Below are 25865 nucleotides of genomic sequence, written 5' to 3' on the forward strand. Positions count from 1 at the left end.
ATGCAGCCTCCTCTGCAACAGCCGGGTCCCCTGTTCCCAGCCCTGACTCAGACTTGAGGCCCTGAGATTTCAGGGCTTCATCTGAACATGTTCCCTAATAGTTTAATGCAACAGTGTTGTGCAAAGTATGTTGGCAAAGTTCATACAGAAAATTAGCTGTTACGGGGAAGTTGCATAATGTGATGGTTGCTATCAGTGGTAAAAATTGGCGCTCCGGTTTTATGTCTAAGAAAGAATCTGGAATGTCATCCTGCACTTTGTTTTTATTGCAGCTTGGTTCAGAGTATGAGCTGCTGGTATTTTTCTGATATCCTCTCTTGCGTCTGCCAGTGTACCTGTGCTGTGACATGTCAGTATTGGTATGAATGTAAACACATCAGAGAGGGGCGTGTGAAGACGCTATTTCAGAAGCGGATACAGTATGCAGCACAGTTTGGATTTGGGATTCTGCCTTGCTCATAATGTTTTTAGGAGAGTTTATTTAAAATTAATCAACTCTTTTCTTCTTTCACAGAGAGGTGATTCATGCACTAACCTCTGATGTATGTCGAATGCCCGTTTAAGGCTCGCCCTCTGTCTTAAAAGAAGAGAATTTAGCCTTTACAGTCTGGTCATGCATCAAATTGCTCCCACACAGCAGCCAAAACAAGAGTAGGGATGAAGCATTTCAAATATGTCTGCAAGAAAGGAACCAGCAGGGCAGTGTGAGACAGCTGACACACACGCACAGACTTGCATCTTTTTTTATCCCCTTCTTTTGTGTTTTTCACTGGGAATCATTTGGATTTTGAAACTGAGAAAATTGGCTTCATGATTGAGCAGAGACAAGACTCGTTATACCCTGCCGGTTCATACTGTTTCAGATGTCATTCAATTTGTCCAGGATTAACAAAGAGACACATTTTTCTTTGTTCTTGAGGGAATAAATCAAACGATAATTTAGTAAAATAATTAAGTGTACATGATCATGGCGGGTTATTGAAAGTAAAGCAGTCCTATATTCCGGACATCATGAACATGTCCTGCAGCACTCGACACCTGACCAATATCAAGATAGTGTTGCTACGTCATGTTGAATGACAAGAACTACTGTAGCTGCTGACTCATGTGCATTTACATTTGTTTGAATGTTGATTAAAGGCAGGGAAGGTGATTCTGGAGTAAGAAAGTCGATTGTTGAGTCAACAGGTCTATATTTGGTGACCTGGGAATGAGACTCCACAATCGACTTTCTTACTCTACACACTTTCACCTTTCAAAAAAAACAAAGAAGCTAATGTTCAAAAGCAACTTCTTATGTGACCAAAATCAGTCTCTAGCCAGAATGGCACTCAGTAGAGAGCATACCTCTGCCGAGGCCCCAACAAAAGTCCCCGGATGTGCTCACTCACAGATACCAGCCACATAAAATACACCTCATCCAGCTCCCCGAGAAAATGTAGAACATGTCGGAAAACATCAGATCTTGCAATGTTAAAGAAAGTGAGAATAAATTCCTGAATCTATCACTTTATTTTTGTTTCTTCGTGTGAAATCCGTGTAGTAGTTTTGGTGTAATCCTGCTGACAAACCAGCTAACCAACCAACAAACGAGTGGGTGAAAAACATAACCTCCTTGGTCAATACATATTAAATGTTCAAAATATATATTAACACATCTTTGTTTTTTAGAGTCTTAGCTGTAAGATCAGGCTTCAGTCTAATTGCCACAATCAACTCAGTTTTTTTTTTATTGTGTTTTCTTGAGGGGTAATTTACAAAAGACGCCACTTTCCCAGCTCCTTGTTGGTCCAGTGTTACTGACAGCATCCAGATGCTTAAATAAAATCTCACAGCCTTGTGGACATCACGGCAGCCCATCAAAATACAACGTTTGAGGGCGCAGATGTCTTTTCTAAAGATTTGCTGCAATTTCCTGTCATGTTTTCACAACTCGGTCCTTCCTATCTGTGACATGTGGCCTGTTGCCACATAATAGAAACAGGCCGCTGGGGTAGTTTTCGACAAATGGGCTGCATCTGTCAGGTTAAAACGTGCTTCTCTAGTTTTGGATCCATCTGGTAAGACAGCAGCGATATTACCGAGACGTTTGTGCACTCCTGGATGATTTATTGTGATTTGGATTTGTGTGGATTCGTTTCAAGTCTTCTTGTTTGCTCAGAAACAAGAAGATAATTCAGCAGATGTTAAAGTGTTAATGACTGGCTCGTCTGTGCTTTGGGGGCAGTTATTCTCAGTTGCTCATGAAAAAAAAAAAGAAAAAGTTTGCGGGGTGCTCTAGTTGTGCACACACAGCACATATGTTCAGTGATGTACTCGTGTTCTGACCTACAAGTGAAAGCTATGTGACAGGAACCATGTAGTTTGTTCTGAGAATTTCTGTAAAACCGACTCATGGGGCCTAGCAAGGGATGTGTGTGTGTGTGTGTGTGTGTGTGAGTGTGTGTGTGTGTGTGTGAGAGTGTGTGTGTGTGTGTGTGTGTGTGTGTGTGTGTGTGTGGAGGGGTGGGGGGTTAGTAATGCTGTCTGTGTTTGCACGCCTTGTGTCAGCATTGTGGGGGAGAGATGTCTGCAAAAGGCAGGTGTGGCTTTGAGAGCCCTATTGTGATCCTTTAATTCACCGTCACTGTCATTAAACAAGCTCGAGTGATGCAGGCTTGAAAACATAAGAAGCTGAGAGAACACCTGATAGCGTTTCATTTGCAGGTCGTATTTTAGAAAAGCGTGGTATTTTAATATGTAAAACACGTTATTCATGTGCTTAAAACATGTTCTCGGTTGAGTTTTGCCAACTCAAACACAATGCACCGAGCTTCGCCCTTATCTGAAAACAATCCAATTTCGTTTCTGTCTTTTACGTCACCGTTACGCAAAGATATTTCTAGTAGCTGTTTTTTTTTTTTTATTCGTATAGGAAATGCTACCTGTGTCACAAGACTCACATCTACGAGAGTAACTGCGTGTTGTTTGAGAAGGAAGGAGGGGGAGTTCAGAACTTTCCGCTCTTACACAGAGGAAGACATTTTCTTGTGAGTGTGGTTTAACAGACAGGAAGCAGCAGACAGCCACTTCTCAGTGATGCTGTTCCTGTGAGTGCAAGATTCACAGGTCAGTTTGTGGGTGTTTTTTTTTTTTTTTTTTTTCTCTCTACCCGGTTTTTAAAATATGTCACTGATATTTCTGGCTACCTTTATTTCCCTACCGTGGCCCTAAACAAAAAAGTCAAGTATGCTGCACTACGACATGTATGTTAGATGAGTATATATAGACCAGCAAACAGTCTGTAACATCTCAGCTGGAAACTTGCCTCTTTAAGTATTTGAATGAAAAATGACCAAAAAAGAAGTGGAGTCTGGTCTCAAGAGAAGTTTCTGACCTTTAGGATATTGTTAGCCTTAATCCTCTGTTATCCCACTAAAGATATTGTCTAATCTTCCAAAAGAAATGCCACCTTATACTTAACAGTGTGCTAGTTGGCACAAACAACTATTGTCACAGGAAGGCATGGGTCCTTCTCCTGGAGCCTTGAGCCTGAGTGGAAAAGTACAAGGTTCGTAGGAGATGAGATTAAATTCCATTCTCCTTCTGAAAGCCTGCGCTCGAGGTGACGTTTTCCTCTCAGTCTTCATTTGGCCCTGGCACGGCAGATCCCAAATGCCTTCTTCTTTGAGACAGACGGAGTGAATGCTGGCTCGAACACAGAGCCCAGCTCGGCGTCTGCGTTTTCTGATGCCTTGTGTTCTGCAGCTGCACGCTATTAGCCGGTGTCTATGCCCGCCTCTGTGCCCTGTTTCTGCCATTTTATCACCACATGCATGGTGTGGCCCGAGGATCGCAGTGAAAGCACTCCTTTCTTCAGCTCAATAAAGTGGAGTTGGAGTTTGAAACATGGTGAGACATGCTGTATTGTGCAAGGCTGGGTGGTGGTTGGTGAGTAAAACGTAGAATGCACAGAAAATACTGTACACAAAACAGTTTTTATGGCGCTGACATAGGGCTGCAGCAGCGGTGAAAACCGCCGCTGTGTGTTTTTTTTGTCTGGTGTTGATGCAACTCCTTAATTACTGTCTTCTTACTCAAACACTTTACCAGCACTCTGTCCTCCTCCGCTGCTATAACTCAATCAACGCTTTGCCTGCTTGTTTGTTACCTTGAAATGTGGAATAGACGAAGGTCAGCATACATCACGGCTTGAGAATGATATCGAATATTGGCAGGCTATATTGAGATTAACGTTGTCAAGATACTGGAATTCACACTTTGATACAATAGCTGGAAAAATATTGACATTTGATTACAGCTTGGTATCGTTAAGACCATTATATACAGGCACCGATACGTTCAGTCCTGGTTCCTAAACGTTTTTTTTTTTAATTTATGAAATCAGTGATAAAAAACTAGTAGTCATACACATGTTGGATTGTTTTTGGCTCGCTGACGCTGACGAGATGAACTTCTTAGGTGCTGAAATTTGGTAATTGAATGACAAGACATTTTTTTTAAACTTGATAGTGAAGTTTGATACCCAGCCCTATATTCAACACTGTGTTCAATACCATGGGGGGGAAAAAAACAACACAACATTGGGGGGTAATAGTCTCGATATTTATGAAATGATAAGTGTAACAAGGCTTGAGTAGAGGATGTTGAGATAAACGGCCTCAAATTTACATCTGACGAGGTGGCACTATGTGGGAACTACTGTGGTGCATGTGCCAACTCGCAGTTAGTTATAGAATGTCAAGTCCGTAAAAAATGAACAGTTAGTGTTCAAACTGTTTCAAGAATTCAGAATCGATATGAATAATTCGATATTCTATGTTTTGAAGCCCATCCAAAATGCTGGGACTGGGTGACAAAATCAAATACCACCACATTATGAGATACCTTGATTATATTGTTGTGATGCCAAGCGGTATGAACATGAGGAGACTTTTGATATATAATCATCATTAATGTGGATAAAATGACCAAGTGGGTGAAGACAAGTGTTAGAACAAGTGGAACAGTCTGGTAAGTTCAGAAAATCACTTTACTGCAGTGTAGCCTTTAAAACAAGAAAAAGAAAACTCTTATCCATATCTCGCTGTACCAACATACAAAACCTCGGATGATGTATAGTCTTAAATCCCGATAATGATTTATACTGTACAGTGTATCTGTCCCAGCCCTTACATACGTCGTCATTACTTACTTTCTCTCACTGAATCGAAGCCTGTTTTTGCGTTGCCAAAGTGGTTGTGTTTCCCTTGGCAGTGAAAGTACTATTGTTAGACGCTGGTGTGTAATTTAATGACATCTTGAAAAAAAAAAAATACCCAAAAGGGAACTGCTGTCCAGAAATGATGACCAGGATCCTCTGATGCCCACATGGCCTATCACAGGGCTCCAGGAATGAGCTCAAGCCTCATATCACTGAGTCATTTCCTTTACAGGAACCCAGAGGATCCTGCAAAAACAGCATGTCTGTGCTGACAACCATTCAATACTATGGCAGCGGTGAGCCCACGCAGTTTCTGCCATCTTGTACTTTGGTGTTCCTCTGCTGAACTGAGAAAACTAAACCGTTTGCAGGACTCATTTGAGGTTAACATTTCATTCTGTCTGTGCTGAAATGATGGAGGGTAAAATCACTGTTTCTGTCAGTTTTAAAAGCCCTTCCAGGTGTTCAATGAGTGCAGACACGACTCTTGATTTATGTCCATTTCAGTTTTTGCCTCTCATTTGTGTAGCGTCCGTACCTGTGTGGGGAAAAGACTTCAAATACCAGGAATACCACTCGCTCTCTGACACCGGCAGCAGCCATCTTTAAGTCCTGTGACTGTCGTATCGTAAGCAGCCCAGGGCTCTGCTGAACAATCATGTCACCTGGAGAAATCAGCATATTTGTAACCTGAGCTGAAAATGGCTGATAAGCAAAGTTTGCCTTGGTCCTTCTCTTGCATCTCACAATGTTTGCACTCACCACATGCAGGGTGAGTCATTGCATAGTCATTCAATTGGCTTAAATTACCTCCTTTCATGGTCAACAATGAGCTCAGCTGAAGAGACTAAAGCGGGGGAAGTAGGGCCTTCTGGGAATGCTCCATTTGTTCATGAATCCTGACTCTAATTGGTTGTTATTGCGACTGGCAGTCACCATGCTGTAGGGGTGGAGTAGGCCGGTGTTTGCTTCATACTCCTCCTCAGCCTGCTGCTCACCAGGCTGCCATATGTAACAGACAGTCGCAATCGTCAGAGAAGAGGGGACCGATACAGAGTCACATCCTCACCATGGTCACAGATAAGAGCCGTGATGGAGCCAAACTATCAGCTGTACATGTGGCGATCATCCTTAGGGCTGCTGCTCATGATTATATTCATTATCAATAACTTGCCAATCGACATTAAATTGCAGCAGCAACGGTTGGCTTGATTGAAAGAAAGTTAATTGCCGTCTTCTGTACGTCTGTAAATGTCAAACATTTACTGGTTCCATCTTCTGAAACGTGAGGACTTGCTGCTTTGCTTTGTGATTTATGATGATAAATGAAGAGTTCTTTTGGTTTTGGACTGTTGGTTGGACAAAAGCAGCAATATGAAGACGTGGAACTTGTTTTTCACAATTATTACACATCGATGAAATGATTAATTGGTTAACGGTTAATGAACTCAATCAGTAGTTGTTGCTCTGTCAGAGATCTGAAGTGAAAACCGCATAGAATTGCCACCAAATCTGCAGTTCCCCTCAGCTATATGGAGCGTTTTAGCCTTTTTCAGCACATTGTTTTGTTTTTTTACTGCCCCCAACATTACTGTTTTGGTTCATTTTTGCTGCTGTCATTAGTTTTTCCCAGCAGGCAGCTTTTTTCAGCAAAAAAAAAAGAACACTAAAAAAGAGTCTACACTAGCTGCTCAGCAACATACAGCGGACAGACAAAGTTGGTGCCCACTAGCTGGTGAACATAGTGGAGCTTTTAGCAGCTAAAGAGACGGATATCTCTCTTAGCGGTCAGTGGAGACCATCGACTAGATGAGAGTTAGAATTCCATGCATTCACTGGGCGGACAAAAACTCGACTTACAAAATAACTGCTAATGTTTCTCCATGTTTGCCGGATGTGGAAATAGGTAACTGCACTATCATGTTTGTAGTAACAACTTCTTAAGGCGATAACACCTCAGTACCGCCTCTCCTTCTGCTCCTAAGTGGCCAAAACTCACTTAATGCTGCTTTTTAAACATGCCGTGTAGAGTTATGTAAATCGGCTTTCTTGTGTTTGTAGCTGCAATTAGAGTTACATCAGAGAGAGGCGGTAAATGACATGATTACATGTGTTTGTGACTGGATCCAAGCTCGGGACGCTGCGCTAACACTTTGTACCGAACACCTCTGGGTCACCAGGATGCCCCGCCTGGTAACCACACTAAAAATGCTCAAGGCCCCACCCAGAGCGAGTCACAGGCAGTCTATTTGCTCTGTGGGCTATTATGCATTGACTAACATCCCCAGTAAAAATCCCTCCCTTCGCTGCTTCTCCTCCTCTTCTCCTCTTCGTGACGTAGTAAGTGCAGTTTACAACCCGGCCCCTGTGCTGGGACAAGGCAGCTGTTGTCATGTGCTCGGGGATAATGTGCACGCCGCGTCTGACTAATGGCTGGCTCTCTTGTGTCCCCTGTCTGCTGTTAGCACTATGCCAACTGGGCCATTCAGATCAATGATGCACTGACAGGAGGGATATAGAAAATACACACAGACGAACACTGACACAGTCTGATGCATTATGAATACAGCAGACAGCACGAATACAAAAGGAAGAGAGAGGAGAATGAAAGAGTTTTACTTCTATCTTGACTCTGGCTGATCTCCTGCAGTGTGTTTCCTGTCATCTGATTATGATGATGCTGATTATTTGTGAATCACTCACGCTCAGTCCTGCCTGCAGGCTGTTGAGCTGAAATGCACACACTAACGGCTCCCATAAATACAACACAGGCTGCAAAAAAGAGGAGTCAAAACTTGGTGGTTTTTAGCGTTAACTGTCTGGGGAGAAGGCAGCGAGGCTTGGCAGGGAAACTTTAGAGTGATCCCATTCGACACAAACCACTGCACTTCCACCCCGTCCCACATGGCGTGTCCTGGTCTGGCATCTCAGAGGGCAGACGAGGGCATCTGGTGTAAATGTGTGGGTGCGCGTGGTCACTTTAGCGGGCAGACACATGCCCGCCGTCTTCTGCTCGTCTTTTACACGATTTATAGATCTTCAGTCACTTGGATAAAATATACCCTCTCTTTTCTCCTCAAGTCTGGTAATAGCTTGTGACACTCTTCCAAGCGCAAAAGGAAAAAAAAAAAATAATAACATGCCAGGAAGACCCGGGCACTGAAGAGCTTCAGACAGATGGCAGCAGCGACCAGCTCTGGCAGAGGCGGGCATGGACATTGCCCGGCACAGACAGCAGGAAGGACTGACTGGAGTGAAACAGTAGCCCATTTCCTCCGTCTCACTTCTGTCTCCCGGAACGATGCTTTCCAGACATCACGACCACATGTTCCTATTCTGTCTGGATGCTGAACTAAATCGCTGAATTTGTTTAGCGCCTGTGACCTGCAAGCTGCAGCAGTTCAGACATTCTCTATCACCTCCTCCGCTGTTATCCCCCCACCCACCACCACCACCACCACCTCTTTAAAATACAATTGGGCCTGGTATGCAACTTCATCAGTCACACAGGCATTTCAAAGCAAATAAGCTCCACCCTGCAGCAGTGGAAAAAGCAGGGATAGTGTGTGTGTGTGTGTGTGTGTGTGTGTGTGTGTGTGTGTGTGTGTGTGTGTGTGTGTGTGTGCGCCATCTCTTGCTTCTTTACTGCTGCCAGCTCTTTGGTCTCTGGGAAAGAGGAGGGTGGTGGTGGTGGGGGGGGGGGTTTTGTGGCCTTGGGGTGTCCATTTATTTATTCTTCAACCCAGCATCAGCCCCTCCCTGTCTTCCAGCCCTGAAACCTGCCTGTGGGTATCGGGTTGGTGGGACACACCTCAACACACACACAGTAACACACACACACTAACAAGCACAAGACCACCAGCGCCCCCCCAGCCCCCCCGCTGCCTGTGATCACAGTTACTCCCCGGGGGTTCGGCACAGAGGGGCTTCCAGAGCACCATCACACGAGTGATCTCTCGCCTGCCTGCGTGTCTCTGTGCAGAGGGAGGGGTTTGCTCAGAACCTCAGCACCACTGCTCATGTGATCGGCCCGCTCAGTCTTGTGATCTAGGGTGTCGAGCGAAAGGGGTGATTTCATTTCAGGGACGGGGACAGCTATGAGATGAGAGGCGTGAGTGATCAAACCACAATGATTTCCTGAGAGATCCTCCTGACTGTACGCTGAGATGCTGTTGTGCTAATTTCACAGCTGCAATTACAGTTGTGATGAGCTTTAAGTTATTTTTTCGAGCAGAGAAGTCAAATGGTGATGGTGATGGTTCCAGGTATAAAAAAGTGAGGAGTTGCTGCTTTTCTCGGTCCTGCATCGTAGTACATTGAATATTTTTGGAGCCTTGAGCTATTTAAGGATGTCAGCTTGTGCTCAGGGACATTATAATCGTTTTTCATGATATTGTCATGTTTTATAAACTACACGATTAATCGAGGAAATAATAGACTAATTAATAGATAGTTCGGCTTTGTAATATATTCACACTGTAAAATCTGACAGAGTGACATTAATTATTTAAGGGACTGATCAAAATAACGTACACACATGATCACTGATCACACAACTTAAATTCGAGTTAATTGGTTTCCTGACCTTTTCAAAGTAAAGTCAACCTTTTGAAATTTACAATACATACACATATTAAAGTACAAATGTGTTTGTGCGTGTTCAGTGACATTATCTGAGCTCCAGAACAAGACAAAAAAGAATTATCTAATTTGTGTGGCTAGGACTTGTTTTTCCTTTCTGTATCGTATTTTTTATACAAATATCGTAACAAAGTTTTAAATTCTGGTGTCGTAATAGTCTTAGTTTAAACTTTAAGTCTCAGAGTTGACGAATGAGACTGAAAGTGTCATATCTCTGATGTTAAGCTTAAGATATGTAGCTTTGTAATGCTTGCAAGAGTACATTTGCATTGTCGTTAAGCCTGAAACCCGCTGCAGACTTTTTATTTTATGGCGAGCAAAGAAGACGTTGCTTTCTTGGACTTGCATTTGTCAGTCTGGGTGGTGGGAATCAGCCAGTGCTCTGATTTTTTCTGCTGAAACTTGTGGCTTTTTTCAGCCACGAACAACCAGATATGTTGTCCTACTTAAACTTCACACATCGGTTATTTGAACGGTTCACTCTGGGTTTCTATCCCCCCCTGCACAAGCACTCTTCCTCTGAGCTACCTCTGCTCCTCCCTGCCTCTCTTGCCTTTCAGCGAAATTAAAGTGATCTAATATACCTCCTAACCTTAGCCCCCCCATCTCTCGCTCTGCCTCTCCTCCAGGTGTAGATGCTCCAGGCGCAGCGGGACCCAGCCTCCGTGTCAGAGAGGGACGAGGCTGCTCCCACCTGGGCCACAGCACTCCTCTGAAACCCGGCTCGTGGTCTCTCTCTCTCGGAGCGCCCCAACCGCCCCAGATCAGAGAAACGGGAGGACGAGAGGGGAAGCCATTTTGCGAGGTGGAAGCTGAGGAGCCCGAAGTAGTCGTAGCCGGGATATTTTAAGGCTGCTCCTTGCCCTCTGAACTCCGCTGCCATGACGACTGCGGTACAGCCCACCGAACTGGTGTTCGAATTTGCCAGCAACGGGATGGACGAAATCAACCAGGTGAGTATCACACTGGAGAAGCACATTTCAAACTTTTCCTTTTAATCCAGTTATATGTTGCTTTTATGCACGACAGGGCTTATAGACGGGATTTGCTTCATTATTATTATTATTTTTTTTACCTCTGAACCAGCGTTCGATGATCCACTATTTTCAAGCAGATGCGATCTTGTTGGTAAATGTAAGACTTTTCATTGGAGCGTAAACAAGACTTGTGTCAACAGCATGGTCACTAAGGGATGAGGATTAGCTGTGGCTCAGAGCCTGTGATCTTTAACTCCCACTACATGTTAGGGAAAGAGGCAGGCAGGAGGGGAGGATGGAGCTCTGGGAAGAGAGAGAGAGAGAGGAGTACGGGCTGCCAGTAGCACAGAAGTGGAAAGATTGAGAAACCTGCAGCGGGTTTAGGGTGCGTGGGAGGGAAAGGGCGGGGCTTTTATGGCACAGAGGTAACTGTGCGTGTATGTCATGTGAACCTGTGCCTATGTGTCTTTTCATTGCCCGGTCAGGTGTGCAGTTATTTCATCCCCACACCCGCTTCTGAATCCTGTGGAGCAGGCTTGATTGTAAGTGTGGTTGTATGTGTGTTTACGTGTACTGGTATCTGTGTGTGTGCGCACCAAGAGTGACAAGTTGTCATCGGATCCCTGAATAGCACCGGTTCAGGCCCAACCTGACCGACCAGTTACAAGGCTGCTTGGAAAGGGATTGGATAATGGCACTCAAAGGTCTTTGTATTGTTCCAGTGCTACAGTTTTGTTCCTTGCTGCACCCACTCAGCCTGTTGAGCAACAGTATGCCCCTTTTTTTTACCACAGCCTGGAAATACCCCCCTCCCTCAAAAAGGAACAACACACGAACACTACTGCAGTGGCCATTTTGTTTCTGCTGCTGCTGTTAGATAAGATTGTAAAGATTTATTTTGGCCACAATAAAGCTGTTAGAGCCGAGTGAAATCATAGGGTAGGTTCTGTAATGATTAGCCATGCTGTATTGGTTTTTAGGTCAATAAGTAGCTCCCTAAATCGTATCATGTAATGACTGCAGGGATATCAAGTTCGGATCCAACAAAGGCTAGAGATTATTTTCTTTTCACATAAACATGAACGTCTCGAACGTTTCGAGCTGCAGGAAACAAACAAAAAAAGGGCATATTGCTTTTAGGTAAACAGCTCGCTCTTAAACCCGACAGTATCACGCTACGGGCTGCTACACTCTCAAATATCGTGATTATGAGGATATTGGAAGTGTACAGACAGTTGGACTCCATTGTGGCTGGGCAGGTAAAGCAGAAGAGAGCTGGGTGTTGAGGGGGAACAGCTTGCACAGATGCTGTTGCTTTCAGAGGCAGAATGGGGAACTCAGAAATGCAAATGGGCCTGATTCTTATCGCTCTTGTTTCCCTACTAGAAACACTGTTCGAGTCAACAAAGAGGAAGAAGCTGTTAAAGCCTTTATGGCGCTCGATATTATTTTTCAGTTAAATGCCGGGCGCCGGTTCTCCTGAGAGCGCCACCTCCTCACAGGTGTAAATCTCTCCTCCGCAGTCATTACCCTGCACATTGAAACACGCTTTTTTTTAAAATGTCAAATCACCACCTGGTTAACATGAGAATACTAGTTTGAAGGTGTTCCCTGTAGAAACAACATCAGAGACAATAGCTTTAAGACGCCTCATGCTCTGTCAGCAAATTGCGTGGGATTCAAGACTTTCTGTGGGAGGAGGAAGGGGGGGGGGGGAGGTGCTGCTGTCTCAGGAGCTCATCAGACCGACAGACACAATGCCTTTTGTCGTCTGTTCACACATGCTCGACTCTCACTCAAGGACAGCAAACATCACTGAAGCCCAGACGAGAAGACGCGGTAGCCTCGCCGTCTCGCTGACCGATAACATGTCTACCAAAGGCTCCGATTAATGGGAAACATTCAGCGCATGTCAGCGAGACATTGATAGCGTCTGTAGTCAAAGCTAAAGTCAGGGTTTTTATTAGCCCCTCGAGGTTTTTGCAGCTGAGATGAGCTCAGATGACAGAAGCTGTTTGTTGTCGAGCTTCAGAGTTATGATAGTCATCTTGTGGAGCCATCTTCAACAGTCACAGACACGGACATTACGTGCAGCGTCATAAACAAGCCATGGGTGCAGCTCCAGAGTGGAAGCCTATGGAAGCCCGTTCAAGCCAGTTTAAAAGAAAAATGTAAGATGAAAACCAAGCTTGCTGAAAAAAGCGAGATACGAATCAGAATTACGACATTGTTGTATAACACGTTGAAGTTCTTAGATTCAAAACTCATCATTTTGGGATAAAAAGTTACAATTATGAGAAAACAAAGGCACAATTATCAGATAAATCTTAATTATGAGATACAAAAGTCAACATTTTTATTATAATTTAGACTTTCTATCTGATATTTTTATGATTTACCGTGGGAATATATGTTTGTTTTGTTTTTTTTATCAAGGCTAAGTTTTCCTCGATTCTTTTCCTCAAACTGGCGGAAATGGGTTTTCTTTGCCTAACTGTTCAATACCGTGTCCAAATAATGAGTCGGTCTGTTAGTTTCCTGGTTAAAGTGTAGCTGAAATGGGAGTGTGGGCTCCACCGGCCCCCTCTTCCCACCCCCACGGCTCACAGCCCAGACACCTGGTATGCCCCAGAGGTCCGGAGCAACAATGGACACTTGTGTAAAGAGACAGATACGCCTTTATTCATGTTCCTCCCGCTGCACCTTTCCCTCAGCCCTGTCCCTCCTTTAATCAGGTCACGACTTAATTGATCTGTTAAAAAGCACCACATAATACTCACAAGTGTATTTAAGGAGGAAAGTGACCACCAAGAGTTTCTGTTGTGCGTTTTTAACACCAGAGCTTCGTGGTACGTCTCAGTCGCTCGCGGTCCAGCTGACGGTGCAAAGGTTCAGCTCAGTGTTTGTAGGCCAGCATATCGAACGACACGCTCTGATTACAGGCAGCGTGGTATCAAGAACGTGTTTGTCCAGTTGCATTCAGTTTCACTAATCTTTTAACGCAAGTCAGAGATGGAATACTCTTCTCTTGTCGTTGTGCAATTAACATGAACATGTAATCAAAATGTCTTTGTTTCAGTGTAATACGATCAAAAGCCATTCCTAACACATCCAAAGCCAGTTGCATTAGCAGGTTGGAACTGACATGTTGAAAGAAAAGATCTCACTTCAGTTTTGAAGTGTAATCTGCTGCCATCTGCTGGTGGTCAGCTGACCCTGAGCTGTATGTCATCAAAGCACCTGAAGTGACCTTTTTTTTTATCTGAAACAAAAGCTGTGATTACGGCAGAAAACCTGTCTAAACCTGCCTTGGCCTCTTGTGTCGTTGTATGTTCTTCTCACACTGAAATAAACAAACTGACAGCCGTCACTTCAAGGCCACTAGAACAGAAAAAACATCATAATAAGAGCTTTAGAGGACGCATTCTAAGGACTGATTTAGTCTCAATTTCCCTCCCATTGACACGAACCGAGCGCCCGGTGAGCGCTCTTGACGGTGTCTGTGTTTGAGGAGCTCTCAGGTATGTTGGACTCCTCAGACGGTCCTCAATCCTTTGGCCCAGACTCCTGTAATTCCCTCAGTCCCTTCGCTCCTTCCTGCATCGGCCCTGAAATGAGACGGCAGGGTTAGAAAAACTCCCAAAGCACGTTCAGGACATGATGAAGGGGGTGCTTGCCTGCAATTCATGATTGAACCATTAACATTCATTTGGGCTTATATAATTCCTGAGCATAAGATTAACTTCTTGGGAGAAGTAGGCCAAATCAAACAGCTGGTTCCTGTCTTCTTCAGCGGGTCCCTGTGGGCCGCCGCAACACGGCAGAAATGAGCTCTCCTCCATGCTATCTGCCTCCACATTAGCTGAAATTGAGTATGAATCTTCAATATTTTACAAGGGAATAAAAATAAGACACCAAATCCAGTTATAGCATTAATCTGATGTCACCTGGGGTTTTTATATTGCGTTTATGATGTGTAGTGGAGGAATTAATTGTGTTTTTATTGCATATACACATGTGTGAGGACCGTCAGTCCCCTGCCTCCCAGTAATGGCTCCCGCGTTACAGCGTCTCTTACCTCTTTCTCTGTATGTGTGTGTGTGTCCTTTCTCTGTGCTCAGCTGGACGACCCGTCAGTATTCCCAGCGGTGATCGTTGAGCAGGTGCCGGCAGCCGATCTGCTGCAGGTCTACTCCGGCCTGGAGTCTGACGAGGTGACGAACGGCATCATGGTGGACACGACTCTACACGTCGTGGAGGAGCCTTCCATCCTGGTGGGAGGGGTGGACCTCTCAGGTAAAGACCGGTTACTCTCCTATCATTTAAAGTACAAATGTATGATATATCGGCCGTTATACTGTTGATGTTTCTTACAGTTTCAGAGGCAACGTGTTCGCAATTTGCCTTAACACAACAAAGCTTTTATCAGTTATAACAGTGTTATATTAAGTCGTCCATCTTTTTCTCGCCACACATTAGAATTTCTTGCCCTCAGGTGTGAATAAACTACAGCTTAGGAACTTCTTTTGAAATATAAAAATGTGAAATTATCAGTACAAGCCAGGAGAGGCACGTAATTAACGATTTTCAAGTCAGCTGTAAAAGTAATCCATATTGTGCATCCTGTGCTCAGTTCGGTGCACCTAAAACTACACACACATTGTTAATGAAACTAAATATGAATCTCACCATCGATGTAATACTTTATTTCACAGGTCCATACTTTTTTAATAAGTTTCTCCGATAGGACTTTGAGAATTTGATACAAATTATGGTGAATAGAGAGACGGATGTTTCAGTGGAACACTTTTGAAAAAAGATTTCTTAGCCCGTACTCATCCTGCTTAAGAGCTCCATGTGCTTTATTCATCCATTATTTGTGTGCCTAACAACAAAAATTGCCTGCGCAAACATAAAATAAGACATAATAACGGGCCAGGTCGGGTAGCCAGACATTAAAGCATCAAAACACCACAAATATGCGAGGTAGTTACTAACGAGGATCTCAGGCTGATGGATGTGTTGTCGTCTGGTGGACAGAAACAACAGTCTCGGGCGCAGAGGACAGCATGGAGACGAACGAAGCAGCAGCAGCTCTTCTGAACATGGAGTCTCCAAACAACATTCTGGACGAGAAGCGCATGAGTAAGTTATTTTGCATTTTTACGCCACAGGTGTAATCCGACATTGTTCTTATTTTGAGCACGAAACTCTTCTTAATGGTCTATTAACGGCTCGTCTGTGTTTCTGTTCCTCTTATTTATGTATAGTTCACAGCTACGGCACTCTGCTGGAGTCAGACTTGACGTACGCCCCTCTGAGGCCGGACCAGATGGATAATGGTGCCCTTGACATGTCGCTAGATGAGGACACTTCATCCATGGATGAGATACCCCAAAAGTGTCCCTTAAAGCCGCAGAAAAAAACCAAAGGTAAAGCTCTTGTCCGCCTCCTCCTTGTTAGAGCATAGGAATTATCTCTTGTGCTGAAATTTCAGTGTTGTGGGTAATTGGATGATTTCACTGCGACCTCTCGCCTTATAACACACTACCCCTCAATTTGAATCATAGTGCGGAAGCCGCGGGCGGTGCGTCCCTGCTCCCCTATCACCACCCCTAACCTGCCACTCAGGAAGAAGAGCAAAGAGGGCAAAGGTAAGTCTCACTAACTAGTGCGCTTCTCTGTAATGAGCCAATAAAAATCAAGGTCTCTCCTCCTCTTGTGTGCGCTCTGTTTCCTCCTGTGGAGTGTGCAAACAGCAGTCCTCAACCCCTGCAGCCCGGCGGGGTTGAATCTGGGCGAGTTAATGGATGAGGGGATCTCGGAGTGCTGTGTTTCACAGGGAAACAGAAGTGATTGCAGGCTGGAGGGCACATTGATGCTCTACCGATAGAAGCAGACCAGCGCTGCTCGATGTGAAACCTCATTGCACCATACAGTGTGACACAATGAGCGGGGGGGCTGGGGACGGCAGGTTCAGCTGCACACATATACATCACCCTGTCACGGTGTCTGGGATTCAAGCGGCTACTGGGAGCGTTGCTGTTTTTAACCACTTCTGGCCAGAGAATCTCACAAATTAGAGTAGTCTACTCCGTTGGCTTGGTATAATTAATTCCCTATCCATGCACAAAACCTGACACAACACTGGTTAGAAGAAAAGAGTCGTTTCTCCTGTACGCCCATAGCTGCTGTATAACATTTATAAGAGAAACCTTAAATTACTACATGAATTATAGATGTCTTTAGCTCCAAGGCACCGCCATGAATGTCTGAAATGCTTGAATGTTAAAAAACGTAATTTATTTTCCCCTCCCCAAATTTGCAGGCAACACGATCTACCTGTGGGAGTTCCTTCTGGCTTTACTGCAGGATAAAAACACCTGTCCCAAATACATCAAGTGGACGCAGCGGGAGAAAGGCATCTTCAAGCTGGTGGACTCGAAGGCTGTGTCGAAGCTGTGGGGCAAACACAAGAACAAGCCTGACATGAACTATGAGACCATGGGAAGAGCTCTCAGGTGAGGGGAACATGCAAATGAGCTTCATCGTCAGGCACGTTAGCTCCCGTTTAGCTGTGAGCCCTGCAGACATGATGTGTTCCTGATTACAGAAGGACGGTGTAAAATTTTTACAGGGTTGGGTTGAATTTGCATGATGATGACGCCTATCTCCTGATTAAATTTCTCCTCCAGGTACTACTATCAGAGAGGCATCCTGGCTAAAGTGGAGGGACAGCGGCTTGTTTATCAGTTTAAAGAGATGCCGGCAGATCTGGTGGTGATCGAGGACGAAGACGCAGGCTCCGATGGCAACGGCAGCTACGGGAATCAGAGATCCACCAACGGGCGGTCCATGGTGCGCGGAGGGTCCAAGGGGCACGGGAGGGCTCACGGTCAACACCAAGTCTCAGTGAAGCAGATGAAAAAGGAACCTAGTGATGAATTCCTGTACGGCGACGACCATGGAGGACAGGCGGAGCTCCTCCAGTCCGTCCACATGTTGCAGGCCAGCCAAGAACAGGCACAAGCTATGAGGTAGGAGATGAGCAAGAGTTTAAATCACACACACTGTTAAAGTTCTCCACGCTGTGAGTCATCCAGAGGGCTTTAGAGAAGGACTGTCAGCTAAAGAAGAATGATTTAATTTAATTTTTATTTGGATTTGGAGCGCAGTGGGTGCTCAAAAAAAAAAAAACATTCATCTCTGATCAAAGATTTTATGATCTTTCAAACTAGAGCTAGACTGATGAATCGGTCGGGGGGGATATTAGCTTATTCCAGACATCTTTATATTGGTGCACATCTCAGTGAATAAGTAAGATCACAGAAACATCAAGAACATGATTGAGATCATTGGGAAACAAGCTCCACGATACATATTTAACCACCAGAAAACACTGACAGGTTTCGTTTCATCCCATCCGCCCGTGTTAACTCTACGCACTCTCCTAACCAACCGTTCTAAGCTGAAACAGTTGGTTGTTCTTATCTTCCAATTCAGAACAATCATTGATTTACTCACATATAAACCATCTAGTTTGTCTCCTAGTAAACAATATAATATCAGGTATTAATTAGACAGCTTAAGAGCTGCTGGGAGGCTGATATCGTTACCTTTACACAGAGCCTGAGCCTTGTTGTTTCCATCTGCTAAGTTAAGCTAACGGCTAAAGTCCTGTGTAGACTGAACAGGCAGAAATTAAATGGGGTGCATTCTTCTGAAAGAAAACAAATAAGCATTTCTCCCAAAACAAGAGGTTCTCAGTAAGAAGCATGTAAAAAAAAAAAAATCACATCATCAGATATTTTGTTCCTGGATTTGTTTTTGGGTTCCTGCCACATAGAAACCACTGTTGACACACGATGCTTTGATCGTAAAAAAGAGTTAAAGAGCTTTTTTCACTTACACACAATTACTTGAATGTGGACTTGAAAGACTCATTGCGGTCTTGTCGATCTTTTATTGCCGGGCGAGTCTTGTCAGGGAGCTCAACCTTGTATCCAAGATACAACCGCCCGTATCACATCATCTGAGCCGGGGCTGCAGTTTATTCTTCCTTTTGTAAAGCTCATAATCAGTTTGTGTTGATGTCAGAGAGATGATGACTCAACTCTCTGGTGCTCCTCATTCTGCATCGCACTGCACAGGTTATTGTGTTCACTGCCTGTATAATCAATAGATTATCAGTCATCTGGCTTTTTCTCCTCGGCTGTTAAACGTCGCGTGCAGATAGATATCAAGGAGAATAATCATTTCTGCAGTACGGCTGACAACGCTGTTTGTTATATTAATAAGTGCATTAGCGCTTCTGTTTCGGATCGTCGCTGAGCGCTGGGTAACTTTCTCAATAGGGTTCCATTAAAGAATAATCCTTGTGTGTATTTGCAAGGATACAAGCTGGAGATTCAATTACAGCAGCTCTGTCGGAGCACATGAAGAAACACGGGTACACATTCAGTTCGCTTTGTCTTTTCAGGACCATCACTGCTCCTGCGTCGGTACCCATGGTCCTGACGTCTTCTGGCTCCCTTCAGTCTGTTCCTCTCACCACTGTCCTGGCCAACGGGGACTCCAGCCACTGCTCCCCACCTCGGGTCATCCTCCACACCGTGCCCTCAACCACAGCAGGTGGTAAAGATGTGCTCACCATCCAGACGGCCTCTTTAGCAGGCGGAGCCAGCAGCCTGCAGGACGGCCTCCCGCAGCAGCTCCTGGTCACCAGTCTGGGCTCCTCCACCGTCTCCACCTCCTCCTCCTGCACTTCACCTCGTGGAGTCATTAGTTCCACAGCCTCCAACCTCAATGGTCTCCCACGTCTGGTCACCATCAACACAACCTGCGGGCAGACCATGGTGGCACAGCAGCCCGGCACCGTAATTGCCACCGTGCTAAAATCGGGCGACCTGTCGGAGCTGCAGGTCAAAGAGGAGCTGCTGGACCCCAGCTACTTCCAGTCTATGGTGAACGGCGATCCATCACTGGCGGCAAACACGTTTGCGAAAGAAGAGATGGAGGTAGGGGAGGCAGAGCTGCAGTACAGGACTGTGATCATTGATACCAGTCAAAGCCAGGGCCAGGAGGCTGTGAGTGAAAGTATAATTAATGGACATCCCTCTCAGAGCAGCAGCCCTAGTGAGGGCCTGACCCCTGTGGAGGAGCTGGAAGTGCGTGGGGAGATGTCCCTGCAGTCTGAGCAGGGAATAAAAGGCCTGCAGGAGCTGCCGCTGTCTGTCCAATTGCCTGCAAACTTTATCCAGATAAAGACAGAACCTGCAGAGGCTTAGTGCCTGCAGGACTCCTCCACACAAGCTGAACCAAAAAAGAAAAAAAAAACCATTGAATCCATTTTGTTTCTTTTTCCTACCACAGCGATCCAACAGAGGTCAGAGTGAGGGATCTTGCACCGAGTTGCTCTTAAAGGTTGGTCAGTTCAACCTCAGGATTTATTGTTTACTCACAGATTTTGTGACCACGTGCCTAATTTTAAAAAAATCAAGGGAGTGTTTAGTTTTTCTAAGAAGATTCAGATTTTGGGATCTTTTTTCCACAGACATTAACCCCGACACACACAGGAAACTACACACACACACACACATGAAACAAGCTCCCCCCCTCTAGGAGAACAGCCATTGGATGAACCAGGGATCCCTGTCTACCAAATGTGCCAGTTAGTCATTTTTCTTACCTTACATCTCATTGGACTGTGTTTAAAAAGAGGCGAATGCAACAAAACCAAAACTGGGGGACTCGGATGCCAAATGGTGCAATGAAATCAGACTTCTGAGAGCCTGCAGAGCGCGCGCGTCTTCTTCTGAAGCACACACGCACGCTTCTGTTCCCGCGGATGAGGGATGGACGCTGTGTCGCAGCGTTCAGGTGGGAAAAAAAAACACATCTCAGAGTTAAATTGAAGAGTGCCTTACAGGAAGTTCAAACAGCTCGAGACTCCTTCTATGAAACGTCTGGGGAAAAGATGAAAAACGGACTAAATGACTTTTTGCAGACTTTCAGACATCTAAGAACTTATTACTCATTTATTTTCATATAAACAAAACAAAACAAAAAAGTTATGCATTCACTCTCTATTACTCCCGGCCTTAAAAACACTGTGTTACTATGGAAATGGGCATTTTCATTTTTTTTTTTTTTTTTCTCCACCAAGGACGCACCAACATCAAAACTGTTTGTATAGAGCTGCAGACCGGAGGCACGGCGAGATAGGGAGGCTCAGACGGAGAGAAAGAATACGCAGGATATAAAAACAGATCAGCTTCTGCTTCAGAGGCTCCGAGGTTTAAATCCTGTTTATATGAAATGGAATTATATATATATACATATAATATACAATTGAGATTCAATTTTAAGGCCATAGCGAATTTATTTATTTTGTGAATTTCTAAATTCTGTATAAAAAAGGCACATTTGTCTTCTATTTACATGTGTAAACATGAGGGAAAATACAAAGAATATGAACGTTAATACCAGGAAGCTTTCTCTCTCTCTCTTTTTTTTTTTTTTTTTACGACCAACCTTTTTCATTTGTATAGCCTTCCATATAATCAGCTTTGGTATTTCCTTGAGTTTTGGACTCGAGCAGCATCATTACTCCACTGTTATATTCTCTTACTGTAGATAGGAGCTGTCGTGAGTCTGATTTGAACATGTACTGAATGTGCTTTAGTTCCTTTTTTCAGCAGACATACCTCTTTACCTTTTGTTCAACAGTTAAGCAGTAGGGACGCCGCGTTCCGAAATATTATGTTCTGTGTTCTGCATAAAGTGTCTGATGTATCAATCAGTATGTCTTTGAAATCATATCTCAAGCTTCCTTCAGTTGTTCGGTACGCAGACGTACCTGTGCTGTTTTCGACGCTCCTCTCCTCCATCTCCATCTTTCCCCCTCGCCATGTCATCTCCTCCCTCCTTGTGTCCTCCCTCCTCTCCTTCCTCCTCTCGGGTCAGTCGAGTATGTGCCTTCTTTATTGTCTGTCCCACTCTGTTAAGGACCTCTCAGGCCCGCCGTGCGATTGGCCCCCTCGCTCCTGCCTGGGATGAAGCCATATTGATCCTGAGTGGTCTCACAGCTAAATTGGTTGTATTTTCCACCCGGACTGAGGCTGCAGAGTGAGGACAGTCAGACACGCTGACCTCCATCCACACTGGCACCTGAGGACAGGAGTTAAATGCTGCTGTACAACCCCACATCAGCCAAAGGGCCCCGCGTCTGCAAAGACACTCTGAATGTATACTTTCTGTTCATGCAACGTTTCGACAATCAGTAATTACACTGGGTTACATTTTCGCCAGAATTAGTCGGTCTTTGAGGGGGGGATTTGCTGCTTTTTCTTCTTTTTTTTGTGTGTTTTTTTTTGCGTTGTATATATTCCCGTATCTGCGCTGCGTTTCTCCTTTAAAGCACTGTTGTCTGCGAGATGTTGAGGTATGTCCACTGCTCATGTTGTGTTTGCTCCTCCTATCTTTGGGTTGTAAAATTGCCTTCTTCATGCTGAATATAGAATAGATTTTTAAGAAAAAAAGTCAATGTTTCAATTAAAAAAACAAAATCGTCTTCACTGAATATCCTTTCATTTGTCTTTCTTTTGTTTATCAGACGAGTTGTTGTTGTTTTTTTTTTTTTTGAAATTCCTGCGAGCGCCCAGATAAAATGTCACAGTATTTATTTTTATTTGAGGGAAAAAAAAAAAAATTAAACTTGGAAACAAATAGCTCGCGAGGGGTTACCAAGTCAATTAATTTCTTCGAGATAATGAAACGAAGCATTTCCCTCCTTGAGGAGTGGCGTTGTCGGGCTGCTGCGGCTCCGAGGGACGTGCGACCACCACATGGCATTTGAAGAGAAAGAAAAAGCTCCTGTAGGAAAACTGGATCGGAGCCATTAGCAGGCCAGAGACTGATTGGACTGTACTTAAGAGCACTGCTTCTCCAGTTGCTGTGGGTGGATGAATACATTAGCATGTGACATGCCCAGAGCTGAAGACAGGCGAGTCTGTCACCACAGCTTGCAGAGTGAGGAGTGTGTGTGTGTGTGTGTGTGTGTTTAGGCTGTGGCTGGCGAGTGGCAGGGTTAGACTGAATTGGATTGATTCTGTTAGAGCATGTGTTCTGTTGAGGGGTGTGTGTGTGTGTGTGTTGGCTTGGGTTGACTGTGTGTGTGTGTGTGTGTGTGTGTGTGTTCAGGGTCGGGGGTGGGTGGGAGGGAGGGTGGTGGTGTTGTTGAGGAAGCTGTCTGGCAGCAGGACTTGCCTACTGTGCCTAGCTCCGTCTACACCCACATGCACAGCTGTGTACCGCACAATCCAATCTTGCCATAGGGTTAACACAAACACACAAACACACACACACACTCACACAGAAAAACAAGGCCAGAGGTTCGGCCACTGCTACAACTTTCCTCGCACCACAACACATCTTCCTGAGCCGTTTGCAGACGGGAGAATAGTTTGAAAATGAAAATCTTGGATTATTGCAGCGGCAGAAACACATTCAGCAGCAGAAACACCCTCCATTACATCTAAACAGACACTTTGCTTTTCTACTCAGTGGTTCATCGATCGCCTGCCATATGGTAAGCGGAGGTTGTTATGGATTACTAAAATAATGAAAGGCTACTAGCAGCCGCCGCGTCTGTGCTATTCCTTTGGTTGGTGAGTCAGAGACCCTGAAGATGGAGCGGGGAGTCGGGTCCTGGGAGAGCAGGACTATTTCTGTGTCGCCTGCAGCCACTGACACAGCGCGAGTGTTTACTGCTGTGCCATGCTGCCTCTCACAGTGGGAGCAGTTGAAGGATGACGGCTGACATTATTGTGCCTCCAGCCTGTAGCAGGAACAGTACAGGGAGAGCTTATTTAACCATCAGGTCACCAGACTGACTGCAACATTACAGGGGGGGGAAAAAAAAAAAAAAGGACTTGATGACTGCGGTCTCACGGCTGCATGCGGTTAACTTGACAACCTGCACCCAAGGTTAGACTTAAAACAGAGCACTTTAAAATTCAAAAGGCTTTTCTCTTAGAGGTAAATGTGTTTAAGGAGAAAAAGGTGCATCGTGGATTTAAGGTGTGTGGAAATCAAAATTGTGGGAAAAAAAAGCAACGACGACAACGTGTGGTTGGATCTTGCAGCAGTTCACCTCCCTCCACACTAGATGGCACTGGTAATACACGTGTCCTCAGTCTGGATTGGAGAGAAGTGTTCCTCCAGGTTACTAATCTAAATACAGACGCTCCTCATACATTGTTTTTTTTTTTTTTTTGCACCCCCCCCCACCCTCACCGCCCCAGAATAGCAACTCATGGATCTAAATGAACAAGCGCTTATTTGAAATGAAAATAAGCAGCTGGGAGTGAAGTTTCCCTGCATTTCTGATCAGTAACAAAGGGAATTAATGCACATGTGAGCCTCGGTGATAGCGGCCATTCCTTAGGCCAGGTAGGCAGGATCCTTTGAACCGCGCTCACCTGGTCGACGCTCGGTATCTCTTGTTTATCCTGCGGAGTCGCGGATCTCGGTTCCTCTCCCCTCATCAAAACAGTGACAAACAAACGCTCCAAGGGTTTTTTTTTTTTTTTTCCCTAGACAGAGTATAAAGTGCATGCGAACAGTTGAGCGGGGCTTCTTATGAAATGGTGGATTCTGTCACTCTGGCGCTCAAGAGAAAAGTTCACCGTCACGTATTTGACAACACGGAACCACATGATAGATTGAAGGAATGCAGGTAAACCGGTCGGGGTATTAAAGATATGATACGCAGGACAGCTGCTATAAATATCTGAGTACATATATTATCCTAAACCATGGCCGACCAAAGTTGGCCGCCGCAAGGTTCGATGTGGCCCGTCGGATGTTTCTCGAAAATAACTAAATTAAAAACAACTGTAAAATCAATGTTGGATCACAATCTGAGTACGGGGACACTGGGCAGGAAGTCAGTCCATTTAAGGAACTCGGGATCATAGAATCGTTTTGAATCTCGACAATGAAATACAACACAACACCGTCCGCTTTTGGCCGTTTCCTGCCGTGAAGATTCAGTCTGGGTCTTCGGAGGGATCAAGTTTTTGTCCTAAACGCTTCCAACAACGTTCAAACCCACAGAAATCGGTCGTTCTCCTCAAGGTAACATCGGGTGCCTCTCAGTATAACATGAGGCGATTCTAGAGTCAGCGTTGGGCCAAATCAAAACATTCCCACCCAGCGTTTACTCCCATCATGTTATAAATAATCTGACTGCATTGAAAAATGTACGTAATCCAAAACTTCTTTTGTCAGATGGATCTGGATGCTGGTTGTTAAACGAGGAAGACAACGACAACGACTCCCACGCTGACGTCTTTAGTATCGTTTGGATTGCAACACGTCTGAAAAGTCAGAAAATACATCCTGCATTTAAAAAAAACCACAACAACCCGAGAGTACTAACCAAAGATGTTTTCATTGTGAGCAGACAAACATACCGTTTCAAGGTGAAATTCCACTGACTCCGTCTTGTTTTTCTTTTCTGTCTACATCTCTGCTGCGGCCTTTAAACGCACTCACTAAATATTACAGTAATTTACTTCACATCACGTAAGTTACATCATGAGAAACTGTATCTTTGAACAGGAAAACCATGAAACGGCTTCAAAGGCTGCTGACTGGAGTCAACTGGTTTGCTCAAGATGCTTTCAATGACCTCTGGACATTTGTGTTGTAGATACCAAGACGTCGATTCACTTTTCCGCATTTGGACCGTCGCCATTTTTTCTTCTCAAGTGCAGTATCACCACCATCGTGTGTGTGTGTGTGTCTTTCTGGGTCTCCTCTATAAGGATTTTTTTTTTTTTATTTATTTATTTTTTAATTGTGTGAAGTTTGACTTTCATGGTTAATATTGGACTTTTTGTCCCAACAGGCGTGAGGAGCTCTCAGGGAGCCCAGCGGTAATATCTGTATCAGCCTCTCCAGTCAGGGTGAGCCATCCCATTCAGAACGGCTCTCAGGGCTTCCATGGCAATTTACGCTCACGACTACACAAAAGAGTC

General features: G+C 44.7%; 1 protein-coding gene across 3 annotated transcripts in view; it reads left to right on the top strand.

Annotated features, from left to right (window-relative positions):
- Positions 1–22402, top strand: part of elf1 (E74-like ETS transcription factor 1) — a 44906-nt gene extending 22504 nt beyond the window's left edge. For 2 of the 3 annotated variants that reach the window (XM_030396871.1, XM_030396870.1), the window contains exons 2-10: positions 10474–10797; positions 11307–11363; positions 14943–15117; positions 15862–15966; positions 16092–16253; positions 16392–16475; positions 17150–17342; positions 17517–17858; positions 19301–22402. In XM_030396871.1, the coding sequence (XP_030252731.1) occupies positions 10726–10797; positions 11307–11363; positions 14943–15117; positions 15862–15966; positions 16092–16253; positions 16392–16475; positions 17150–17342; positions 17517–17858; positions 19301–20108 (1998 nt within the window). In that variant the 5' untranslated portion in view covers positions 10474–10725 and the 3' untranslated portion in view covers positions 20109–22402. The remainder of the gene's footprint in view (positions 1–10473; positions 10798–11306; positions 11364–14942; positions 15118–15861; positions 15967–16091; positions 16254–16391; positions 16476–17149; positions 17343–17516; positions 17859–19300) is intronic. The other variant, XM_030396872.1, reaches the window with a different exon arrangement.
- The last annotated feature ends 3463 nt before the right edge of the window (positions 22403–25865 follow it).

Source organism: Sparus aurata, chromosome 18, assembly GCF_900880675.1.
Source record: "Sparus aurata chromosome 18, fSpaAur1.1, whole genome shotgun sequence".
In the NCBI taxonomy this organism is placed as follows: domain Eukaryota; kingdom Metazoa; phylum Chordata; class Actinopteri; order Spariformes; family Sparidae; genus Sparus; species Sparus aurata.